The following is a 12,726-nucleotide window of genomic DNA, read 5'->3' on the forward strand; positions in this document are numbered from 1 at the left end:
AACAATAACTTCTTGACCACTTTCGCCACCTACACGGTCTCCGCTTCCGCTATCCCGTCCACTTCACAAGTAAACCCACCCATTGTGCAGATTTTTATGTGAGTTTTCCGCAGCACCAAGTTGGCCTCCGTCGCCAAATCCACCAGGAGAATGTTGATCATAGACCCCGTGTTGATCATGGCCCATTTAGTGACGTTACCTACCCTCATACTCACGTATCCCAGTGGGCAGGACAGGGCCGTAGATGGTAGGATGGGAAGTGAATCCAGCGAGTGTCCAAACTCCGCACACTTAACCTCCGCCGTTTCCGCGTTAGTGGTGACAGCCGTTGCTGCTGGCTTCCTTTCCCCTGACGCCTCTTTCAACACACTGATCATCTCATCCGCCATCACCGGGGAAATTGCTGCCAGCTCCCTCAAGGTAAGGGCTACTGTGGTTTCCGCGCCCATTGCTCGCCGTGCAACCTCTCCCGCCTTTTTCTTGTTGCCCCCCGTCATTGGAGCTACCGGAAGTGTCAGCTGGCTACTACGGCAGAGCCACCGTGACATAGAAATAATACAAATAAAACTATAAAAAGTAGTGTTACATATGAAAGAGACATTATTACTCTTACATATGTAAAACTACGCAAAAACATTAAAAACATATATAAATAATTAATTACTCAGCTTTATGTAATTAATAAGTAAAATATTATAGAAGATTCTTATTCTAGGGGTAAAATAACCTAGGGTACCTCACTTACACGTACCCTTAATTATTACCCCTTCCTTGTGTAAACTAACTTCAAAGTTTACGCAAGTGCATCACACCCTGCGTGGATGCACTTGTATGCATATATATATATATAAGTACATATGTTTTCACCCATTTACAGTGACGTAACTGAGGTGTTGTGTATAGTTTAAAAGATGGCTTTATTTGTTGCGTGGCGCACCCAAGCTTGCGTGCTCTGTTGCCTAGAGCTCAAGCCCGCGCTCATAGTGTACATATATGCATAATGCATAAACTAGCCCGCAACCAAAGCGCTCAGGTTACCAGTAAGTAAGAATGGGCCAGAATACGCCCCAATAGCAATATTACATGTGTTATATGTCTTGTACACATGTAATTAATCACCAAACAAGATGTAATTAACACGTCATCCAATATAAAAACATTCTAGATGGAAAAAGGCTCTTGCAACGTGCACAGGAGACACTAGAAAGCGCCCCAGCTTCTCCCAAGCCTCACTACGTGTAAATTACAACTGTAGTAAATATGTAGAAGGGGTCAAATGAACTGGAGCACTTAATAAGCGCCTCCAGAACATGTATGAAGCACTGCTTGCACGTGTACAAATGCACAGAAGCCAGTTCTAGTACCTTCTGTGGCCCATTTCCACGGAAATGAGCGTCACAGAACCCCCAAACCAGCCCCCATGACGTGTAAGGCATGTGTAAAATCACGCAGAACCTCTGTAAATGGTCCTTGGCAACCCTTGTATCCAAGCCCCAAGGTTCCACGACCCACAGCGCCTTCTAGCGCAACCAAATTGCCTCAGAATGCGCCCACAAGTGTCCCCCTGTCCCCTGGGCGCCCCTGGAGGCCTGCCTAGGCTATAAAAAGGGCCCTTTCTCCGCCCAAAAGGGGATTCCCCAGCTTTACATTACCCATTAGAATTTTACCCGCCTTCAACAGCCTCATTAGCCTGTGATTTGCCAGGTAAAATACCTACTTTCGTGATTTTAAGCCCTAATTTCCGCCCTGAAGCTGTCCAGTAATCACCCTGCCCTCAAGATTACCTCCTCTGAGCGCCTCCAACTGCCCAACTTCACGCCTGAAGAACCTCAAGTGACTCTAGGGTCTTATACTAGTAAGTTTAAGCCCCTTCTCTTGAGATTCTCCGCCATTTCTTTCTGGGATTTGAAACACCCCTGTTTACAGGCCCCAGTTCTTCATTCTAGAGGGATTAAACACCCCTGATTTATCAGGCCCCTCTTAAAATTAACTATATTCATTTTATTACGTCAAAATTGGCCCAAATTGCCTTATTCTTACGCCATAATTCCCAACAATTACGTTGGAACTAGAGGCCAAGGCGGCTCCGCCGCTGCGGGGATCAAAGTCTTCCCCCTCATGCAATAAGTTCATGTCATTCAGTGTTCCAGTATTACACGCAATAATTTTATATTCTACATCAAATGTGTAGTCATTCCATGTAGAAATTTTGGATACCAAAATCCACAAACCATTGCTCACAGTATTTGCATACTTCAAAGTCTTACTTACCCCACTTTTCCAACCAAGTTGATTTTTCTTTATGACCAAATCAAGATAAATTGAAATTTTCAGGTGCAAATGCAGGCCAATAATCTTCCAACAAGCCAACTCAAATTGTTGAGTGCTGCCATGGTTGGACAGGTCACAGCCAGCAACCAAGCTTGCAGCCCAATTTCATTTCACTCAGATTGACATGCACCTTCTTGTCATCCAGTCCTCATGGTTTGAATTCCAGTGAACACAAATCTCACATCCAGGGGCTCTATCCATTTCAGAGAATGTCCACTTCAATATGGTGAGAGCTCAACAGGTTATGTTTTCTTCTACCAAACCAGATGTATATATTACTTGAGGGAATCATATTTCCTTGCTTTGGGTTAGTTTTCTGTGCGTCATTCAAAAACTTCAAAACACAGTCAGAGGAAAAGTAAAAAGGAAGTAGGGCAGATAATGGTCAACAAAAAATTGAGATGGAACCATTGAGGGTTAATGATTGTGGGAGTGTGGGAGGGTGGTAGAGTCTGAACTCAATAATAATCAGATACATCCTATCATGTTTATTGGTCAACGGTGCAGAGGCCAAGCGGGACGGCGAGGCGCAGGACGTTGCCAAAGATGTGCCAGTCGCCCGGGCTTGACTCGCTTGCAAAGGGGAAGCCCGGCTAAACAACACAGGATCCCAGGCTGAGCGTCGGGCAGGGCGAGATGAGGAGAGGACGTACGCTGTAGCCGCGTTCGCTCCATTCGACCGCGTCCTGGAGCCAATCCAGATAGGGCTTGAGCAGCTGGAGCACCTCTATCCCTTCCTCACAATAGAGCCAGGAGTCGAAGAGGGCCTTCAGGACGGCGGATCAGACGATGGCGCGGGTCTGTCTGAGGCCGAGGGGGAGCTTGAGGCGGGGGGGGGGGGGGGGGGGGATCGAGGTGCAATGTCTTCGTAGTAGAGTATTTCCTGCTTGAGCGCTTGAAACTCCTGCGGGGTTGGATAGTCGTCGGCGAGCTCATGTCAGCGTCGGAAGGCGACTCTGTTAGACAGGCTCACGACAATTTGTCTTGGAGGGGGAGAGCAAGGGATGGGGTATATGTATGCTGGATATGTTTGACGTTACGTTTGAAGAATCACTGATCGGCCCAGCCTGTTCGTTACCGTCCTCGTCGACGGAAAGGTACTCGCGAATGACATGCTCAAGCTTCGGATCCGCCTGTTGCTCCCAATCTGAGGCAGGAGATTTGGAGAGACAATGGGAGACGGCGAGGAGGAAGGCGGCGGCAGCGATGAGCTTGGGTCTGGCAACGAGACACAAGGGGGACATCAAGGAGTCATTGACGAAACCCCAGGCGGCCTGAGTGATTGACTTGGCCTTTGCCCGATCGGCCATTTCGACTGCAAGCGAGGGTGTCGGTGTCCGGGCACGCGCATGGGACTCGTGAATGGATTTGGCACAGTGGATGAGGAAGACGTAGGGATGGGCGGTGACCTATTCAAACCGGCGCCACAACGGGTGGGTTGGCGAGCCTATGGGCAGGTTGTATGTGGCTGGCCTTACCTAACAGTAGGTGGTGTCCGGTTGGGGCGCAGGGATGCAAGCCATGGTGGTTCAGGCGCAGGGCATGGCCAGTTTGACGGCGACAGGGGAGAGTTGACATAGTAGGGGGCAAGGGTTGATGGTTGGGGCATTGTGTCCGTTGGTGAGGCTGCGGTCGTCTTGGTGGGAACGGTGGTGGCGGGTAGTGTATGGTTGTGGCTGGAGGGGAGGTGGTTGTTGGGTGGTACCTCTGGGAGTATCACAGCAGATTGGATTGACTATAAAGTTGGGTCGGATTGGAGGTGTTATTTCCTCAGGCGACTTGAAGGCTGTAATTCCAGCTGGAGAGTCGTCTCACCCCCGTCCGCTGTTGCATTTGCGCAGTTTGGCGGGGGATATTCGTGGGCCCCCCTTGTGCTTTAGGGCTGGGGGCCTCCCTCCCAATACTTTTTAACCCTGCTAGACAGGGATGGGTGTTGGGCCACGGTGCGTCAGCTTGCTGCGCTAGGTGGCTGGGTGCGGGTTTTTTTGCCACATGTTGTGCGTATTTTTTTTTGTATTTGAGCAGCATGTGCCGCTTTCTCTTGTAATTAGTCTGTTTGTGGGTGTATGCGGTCTTTTGGCTCCCTGTTTTGTAAAAGGGAAAACCTTTGACCTTTTTTTGTATTTTGGCAAATTGTAGGGGAAACCCTTGAATTTTTTTTCTACAAACCTGAGACTTTAATATACTTGGATTAACCCTTATAACCTTGTCTTAGAGTTTTATAACTCTAATCTTTTGCTTTGCACCACGTGTAGCTAGAAGGATAATATCCTTGGCATCACGTAGGCTGACAGGAAGCTGCTTGACCGGCTCCGGTCTGGCTTTAGGCGCAGGAGCAGGATCCAAATCCATCTTTTCCAAGCGCTCCCCTAAGAAGACTTCCCCCATTTGCACACATTTCACACTGCTGGCCACTGCCGGCGGCTTCCACACCATGCCCTTGACCATCCCAATATTCACTTTACCCTCCACCTCTTTTCCTTTTGCCAAAGGTTGTCCGGCTCGCACCACATCTCTCGGAATCGGTCCGTCCACTGGTGTACGATCCGGCCAAAAGAAAGCACGCCCCCACAAGGAAACCTTTCCCGCAGCTTGATCCGTTTCAAAGTATTTGCACTGATTCCGCATATGGCTGGTTTCCTTGCAGTAGTTGCACACTGGAGGTCCTCGCCTCCATGGCGGCATTCCGCCCGCCTGAGGAGCCGCGGAAGCGGCTGCTGGAGCCACGGCCGCCTGTTGCTCCTTTGGTTGCTTGTGCACCGCTTTCTGCATGAACAGTTTCAGCTCCTTCAGCGTATCCGCCAGGTCACTCACGTCTTTGACCATCACCGGTGCCTGCGAAGCCGGTTCCGCCCTCACAACCGCGTCTCCTTGGCTGTCATTCATGAGCTCCAACACTTCAAGTTCCGCATTGACAGCGGACCCCAGCTCCTTCATGCTGGGCAACAGTTTTGGCCCTCCAATTTGTGGTTTGACCATCAGCCCCCCCCGCTCGTTAAGTCCCCGAAGCACCTTCTCCGTGAAGGTTTGGTCAAATCCGCTTCATCGTGCCCATATTGGCCGTCACAATCTCGTTTCGCTCCAAATACCGCAGAACCTGGTCGAAACTGGTAAGGTAGGACACGTACTCCGCTCTTGTCCAAACACCGCCCTTTTCCGCACGCTCCAGAGCCAATTTCTCCAAGTCACTCTCCCAATGCCCGGGTCCACGATCTTCCCACCTCTCAAGTATCTCCTCCTTGAGCTTAGTCCAATCCTTATTCTCAAACCCCTTCATGTCCTCCACTTCCCGCAAGTCCTTGCCTTCCGGAAAGAAGTTGACCACCTGGTACGCTTTATCCGCATCCGTCAGACCCTCCTGAAGAGCTGCTCTTTCGAACCAGTCAATAAAGCGCTCCACCTCCGCCTCTGAAAACTTAAGATGCGGATAATCCCTGGGCCGTATCTTTGCTCCGCTCGGCGTAGGGGCAGCAGGTCGTGGTCCACCTAGTGCTTCTTCCATGGTCTTGTCTTCAGTCTCCTCTGGTTGAGCTCCGTAAGTTCCGCTCGTCGTTCCTCCAGTTGACACCGCTGGTCAATTGTTCAGAGTGCTCCGCTGGGACAGCTGTCGCCTCCTCGCCGCGAGTGACTGATTAGGTGAAAACTGGCTCCGCACCAACAAAAAGGATGATTGACCTAGTCTTGGTCCTCCCGCTAATCCCAACCACGATTGTGTTTTGGCTGGTCTTGAAGAGGAGCCTTCTCCATTTTCCGCAATTACTGTGTCTCTGCTGTCCGAGCCGCCCAATCCAATCTGAGCTTCTTTGTTGCCTGGAGTAAAGAATTTGCCTTCCAAAGGGTTCATTCAACGTTTCCGCACAAGTCTAGTTCCCAAGTATCCAATAACAACACAAAGTTGGGTTCCCGGCCAGACCCCCACTTGTGAGAATGAAAGCTGGTTAGTTGGTGGAAAATGCCCGCTGACCGCCTCCTTCAAGAATATTAGTGTCCGGGCTGTGTGATTGTTGGTAACTCGAGAAAATTTGAGTTTCCATCCCATTTAATTAAGCACAAAATGAAAGAATGAAGAACATCAGGACCAAGGAGACCCCCCATGCATGACCGTAACCAAAATGTATGGAATTTTGGGAAAAAACAAAAATTGGTACACACAAAATGTGTATGAATGACCTTTTTTCCATCAAACGTACACACCACAAAGGTATGACGATAAGCCTGGGGTTGGGAGGGTAGTAACTTCAAATGTACACCACAGGTCAAAATTTTTGGGTGGCCGCTTGTTGGCTTGACCTGACCTGCGCCGCGGTCAAGCACCCGTCGGGCATACCCTGATTATTGTAATCCCGCCAGATCCGGCGGACCGCCGTCAAAAACTGGCAGGACTCCGCCGTTGGCCTGACCGCGGTCATGCGTCAGCCTGACGGCATCATGACTATAGACAAAGAAAAAAAACTTTTCTGATGTCTTTTTCTAAACCTATTCAAACGTTCAGGAAGAGACTACATATGTAATGAAAAAAAAAATTAAAAAAAATCATCTATCAAAACTTGTGAGAAAAATTGACAAAAAGAAGATTCACGTGGTTAATTGAATAAATTGCATCAATATATATGCATAATTATAGGAAGGGGTATGGAGTGATTACACTGCGGGCATCTTGCTGTTGCTGCGGCCCGCAGCAACATCAAGATGCCTGCAGTGTTAGCCTATGTGGTTATAAGCGGCGGGCTAGTGAAATTTGTGTATGATGCTAGTTGTGGTTTCAAGTCTCATGTACACTGAGAAAGTGAAGTTTTTTCGGGCTTCAGCTGCACTTGCAGCTGACGTTGAGCCAACGGAATGCAGTCAAGCTGCCGCAGTGCCGCTAAGCGACCGCGGGCATTACGCCCCCCACAGATATGCCGCCAGATCTGGCAGCCCGGTCAAGCTGACGCAATCCATTGCGTCAAGCATCCGTCCACCATAACCCGTGGTGTATGTGAGTCAACAGGGGAAAGGTCCTGGTGTTCCTCTTTGCACCCCCCTGCACCCCCCCCCCCCCCCCCCCTTGGCACACAACCCACTCAATGAACAGCGCACACCGCTCATTGAGTGGGTCTCAGCCCACTCGTGTGCCGGTCATTGAGTGGGTTGTGTACGCTCTTGATGACCAGTGTGTGCCAGTCATCGAGTGTGTTTTGTACCCACTCCGGTCATTGAGTAGGCAGCGGCTGAGACCCACTCAATGACTGGCGTGTGCCAGTCATTGAGAGGGTTGAAATATCCTCAATCTGAGTTTCTTTTTTATGTGTACGCAGGCCTGGTGCCCCCTGTGGGCAAAAAAATGGTAGGCACAGAGTAGAGCTGGCACTTTGCACCCGGGTACCCGTGGCGGGTGCGGGTACTAGCCTTAATTGCCCCTCAATCTGGACACCTGCACCCGCACAGGCAGGTACCCAGGTGCAGGTGGCGGGTACCCGCGGGTGTCAGAAACACTGGGAAGTTACGTTACCAGTAACGGGTAACGTAACAATAACGTAATGGTTTTCTCATTGCTACCGTTACCGTTACTGGTAACGCTGGCTTGATACATTATTTTTTTTTGGTGTAAATCCGGATTCCCTCTTGTTACGTTATTGGAGAAGGGAATAAAACATCATTACACAAAGGAAATGTAATTGTTACTGGTCAAGAGAAGTAAATATTAAAATTTCCTTATTTTTTGGTTGAGGTCGAGGGGACTAGAGTGGACAAATCTTTCCCTGCCTCCGCAAAGTCTCCTGTAAGAGGCACTCCTTCACGTAGCCACATGAGGCTGCTGATGGAGCGAGACATAGTGGAAGGGAGCAAGCTACCCCGGCTACTGCTGCACACATCAGAAGCAGCGGAGAAGAGTCTCTCCACTGCACATGAGCTTCCTGAGCAGCCAAGGTACGCACACGCCATCCAAGATAGTGTTGGATAGGAGGTCGAGTTGGCCTTCCACCATTTCAATGGTGTTGTTTTGTGATCCAAAGCTCCTTCCTCAAACAAAAGGTTGGCCTTCAAGAATGTGTCTATTTTGTCCTCATGCGTAGTTGCCTGTTGTGTCACCCGAGATGTAAGGCGGGCCATGATAGAAAGAGGCTTATTGTTTTTTGATTTCTTGGGTTTCTCTGGATATTGGATTGGTCAGATTTGTTCCCGTTTTTCTCTGCATTTGAATCTTGGACATTTGGTCCAGCTTCTGTCGTTTGGGAGGTCATCTTCTTGGCTGGGGTGTAGTTGAGGTTGCTTGGGGGAATGGTTTGGTCTTTGGTGGAGAAAACTAGATCCGGCTAGGCCTGGACTTGGCAAGGGTCACACAACAACCACAGCTCCCCTGGTACCCCGGGCCAAGCCCGATAGAGAGCCTAAACAAGCTTTAGGCCGTTACGGCGCGTTACTGGCCGTTACGTTAAAACTGGCCTGGAGAAAAACATCAAGTACACAAGTTACGTTACGGCGAGCGCCCATACTGAATTGTTACTGAGTAACGTAACGACTGGCAAAGTAACGGAGAATAGTTACGTTACAGATTATGCCCCAGTAACGTAACGTAACGTAACTTCCCAGTGTTGGTGTCAGGCACTTTTGCTCAGGCAGGTACCCAGGTACCCGGGTACCCGCGGGTGTCAGGCAATTTTATTATCTTTTTCTCCGCAAAAATCCCGTTGGTTGAATTTCCTATAAAAATAGGAAATTTATCTAGTTTTTTTTTACCCTTCACCAGAGGAGATATGTTCCCACTCCCCAGGGAGTGCCTTACCGTAACTTTTTTCCATAACTGTGCTGGAGGCCTTTGGTAAAGAAATATTGAATAGGTATGAACAAGACTGGAAGTCAGCCGGAAATCAGTTGGAAATCATCCTGAAATAAACCATAACTTGCCAAGGAATAATCCAGAACTCATCTGGAATTCATCCAGAACTCATCCAAAATATAGGCCTTTCTTGGCTCCATGACCAGTGTGTCCTTTTCATGGGGATGTGAAAGGCGCAGTATGTCATATTGTCCCCCTCATGTACTCGCGTACATCAGGGGGACAATTGGTGTCTCAACACAAAGTTTTTACTTTTCATGAGGCTGTGAAAGGCCCATCCTGTGATATTTCCACCTCAATGTACGCGCGTACATTAGGGTGACTATTAGCAAACAGTAAAAAAGTTCACTTGCATGTGCACATGTGGATGTTGAAAAGCAAAAAAAAAAAAAAAAAATCACACAATCATTTTTGTGAAGAGGCCAGGATATGTGGCCAAACTGGGGTGGCACTGCAATCCAACCTTGACTTACCTCAGACTTTCACCCCAATACAATAGTTTATCACCATTTTTTTAGCCAAATCCAAGTATATTAAAGCCTCAGATTCACAGAAAAAGAATTCAAGGGTTTCCCCTACAAAATGGCCAAATATACAAAAAAAAAATCAAGGGTCTCCCCTAAAAAATGGCCAAATATACAAAAAAAAATCAAGGGTTTCCCCTTTTAAAAAACAAGCAAACAAAGATCCACAATTCCCAATACAAAAAACAAAATACACAGAAACAAAGCCTACAAAAAAACACCAAAACCACACCCACACCCTGCCACCCAACGCAGCAAGCTGACGTACCGTGGCCCACCACCCATCCCTGTCTTGCAGGGTTAAAAAGTGATGAGAGGAAGACCCCCAGCCCAAAAGCACAGGGGGGTCCACGAGTATCCCCCGTCAAACTGCGCGATTGCAGCAGCGGACGGGGGTGAGACAACCCCCTGCTGGAAGCCAGCACAGAGAGTTGCCTGAGGAAACATCTCTTCCTCAGGCTTCCTATTTATAGAATCCCAGCCTCAGGCCAGCTCAGGCCGCCACCTGAAGCTTGCACTGATCATCATTTCAACAACAGTCAACGCCACCGCCACGGCCCTATACTCCACCGCGTCAGCCTGACTCCCGCCTCTGTGTCCTCTGCAACGCTTCGTCTGGATGTAAACACACATTTACTCAACCACTCCAGCCTTGCGACCACCACCACGTCCTCAACAACGCTTCATCTGTTTGCATTTGTTGTTTCTACCGCCACCACAAACCAACCCTCACACCTCCCTCTACATACCACCAGCTGAGCCTGAAAATGTTGCAAGCATGCCAAGCCACTCCGTCGTCACATCTGCCCCTGCGTCAAGATCCACCAGAATCCAGATTGTCTGACGGCCCTTTTCCCTTGATCAGCACTTTGTCAGCTCAGGGTGCAGGCTTTGGTAGAACAATGCCTCCGTGGTACAAGTCTCATGCTCCCTTATCTCTATTGTTCATCAAATTGGATTCTGATCTCGCGTGGACCTGCCCTGCCTCCCCTCTCCTACAGGTTGATTCCACAAAGGCATGTTAACAAAAGCGGCAGAAGAAGGAGTCCCACCCACCAAGCAAGTAGAAAACCCAACCACATGCCGCAGGGAAGTCGCTTTGATTGGTGGTGCTTATGATGACGATCAACACGGACGCCTCAAAAATTGGGCTCCACTTCCACACTTGCCAGAAGCATCAACTCATGATCCGCTCGTTTGCTCAATAGGCAATTGCCAAGAAGCTATTGCTCAAGCAAACAATCTTCTCTCAGCTTGCTTCTATCTGAAAACCGAGAACCATCCTTGCCTCCAACACATCCTCAATTTTGCTCACCAAGATCACAGCCTCAGCCATCAATCCTAACCAAAGTCCACATTAATTGGCCAGTCCCAATACTTTGCCTTCTTGTGTAGTTGGCCTACACTTCTTCAATCCAGTTGCGTTCAGTCTCAACAATTCTTTGACCAAACAATCCGAAAAAAAAAACCCTGATTATACAGCCATTCCAAAAAAGCTTGGTTCCTTTGAAAGGAATTTTCACTGGAAATTCCAGTGGGATTTTCCAACCTTGTATGCAAAGAAGTATCAAGGTTGGACATTTGGATATCTATGCCTACATCATTGGTATATGCAGGACACCTATATCACGAGCAGGTGAGCTCAATCACTGACTTCTACTCATTTCCCCCCTTTTTTGATTCCAGAATTGGAATCCTTGACCAATTTTACCCCGGTCCGCCATCATGATGGACGCACCCAGGTGTCAAGATGCCGGTCCCCCCGCGGCCAGCATTTTTTTTCGCTACCAAACGGCTTGGCCGGTAGCATCCTCTCAGCGACTGCGCTTGTGGGGATGGATATCCATCTGTCCAACCTTGTTGTTGGATACACACAAGTTGGAAATTCCAAAAAGAATTTCCGCTGGAAATTCCCTCCAAAGAAGCCAAGCTTTTTCGGAATGGCTGTAAGTTTCATTATCCAGGCGCCAGTCATGTCCCCTGTTGAGCTTATCGCAGCTCTCCAAATGTCGGAAACAATCACACATACACTAACCTGTTTCTGTCTAGCGCACCCTGGCCATGCCCCCCTCCGTCGCCATCTGGTCCCTCACCCCCTCCCCCGCACACACCCGGCTGGCCATCGCCTGCGACGACGGCGCCATCCGCATCGCCGCCATCGCTGACAACCAGCTCGAGCTCGACCGCTGCAACACCCGTCTCCTCAGCCTCGCCTGGGGCATGTCACCCTCCAAAACTCCTCTCCCGCTCCAGGAGCCCACCGACTCGCAGCTCTTCCTCGTCGCCGGCGGCGCCGACTCCAGTCTGCGCAAGTGGGCCGCCGGCCCTGATTAAAATGATGCAGGATCCGTCAATCAATGTCAAGGATACCGCTGCCTGGATGTTGGGTAGAGTGACCAATCAACTGATTGGCACCATTGCCTCCTCGAGACACTCGTCACTGCCCTTCCGGTGTCCTGGGCAACAATACACGTATTGTTGGTAACTCTGGTCAAACAGTCGGGCAACCCTAGCAAACCCAATTCTGTTTTACATGTCTAGCCATTTACGATGGTTCAACCTTTACTCTTCTCACAATATTTCTGATACAATTCATCCAAATCTATCCACAAAGAGGCTTGATAATCATATCTTGTCACAGTTTACCTACTGCCAAGATTGTAAAACCTTGTGAGATGTCTTCCCCAACCTGGTTTATATACAGATCACAACCAAATCAAAAGGATATTTTCTCCTGGCTTGTCTTCATAATAAGTGTTTCCCTTCCCCCCACCCTTTTTTTTCTTCATCATCCTTTTCTTTGTGTGTTTTGTCTTGTTTTTTGTCTTATTATAATTAGCAAGAAAAATATCAGTTTTCTGTTTTATTTTCCTCTGAAAATTTTGGAAGCTTGCCTTAGTCCTTTTTGCTGAGTGAGAACCTTCTGCTTCTGTCCTTCTTGCCTATTTTCCACAGTTAATAAAAGCTGAATGTTCATGTACAGTTGTTGGCATAGCTTTGCCAAAGTTATTTGTTATGTCTTTGCAATCTCAAACTTCATTTTATGATGTA

The 12,726-nt window shown here is 48.7% G+C and overlaps 2 protein-coding genes across 2 annotated transcripts; one reads left to right on the forward strand and one right to left on the reverse strand.

Annotated features, from left to right (window-relative positions):
• Positions 1-3,290: 3,290 nt before the first annotated feature.
• Positions 3,291-3,940, reverse strand: PtA15_8A462 (uncharacterized protein; the record flags this gene model as incomplete). The annotated part of the gene is made up of 2 exons (XM_053171895.1): positions 3,291-3,740; positions 3,815-3,940. 2 exons carry the CDS (start codon positions 3,938-3,940, stop codon positions 3,291-3,293), a joined length of 576 nt encoding a protein of 191 aa, XP_053023113.1.
• A 7,796-nt stretch (positions 3,941-11,736) lies between these two features.
• PtA15_8A463 (uncharacterized protein) lies at positions 11,737-12,009 on the forward strand (the record flags this gene model as incomplete). The annotated part of the gene is made up of 1 exon (XM_053171896.1): positions 11,737-12,009. One exon carries the CDS (start codon positions 11,737-11,739, stop codon positions 12,007-12,009), a length of 273 nt encoding a protein of 90 aa, XP_053023114.1.
• Positions 12,010-12,726: the final 717 nt, after the last annotated feature.

The sequence above is a fragment of the Puccinia triticina genome, chromosome 8A (genome assembly GCF_026914185.1).
Source record: "Puccinia triticina chromosome 8A, complete sequence".
Taxonomy (NCBI): Eukaryota; Fungi; Basidiomycota; class Pucciniomycetes; order Pucciniales; family Pucciniaceae; genus Puccinia; species Puccinia triticina.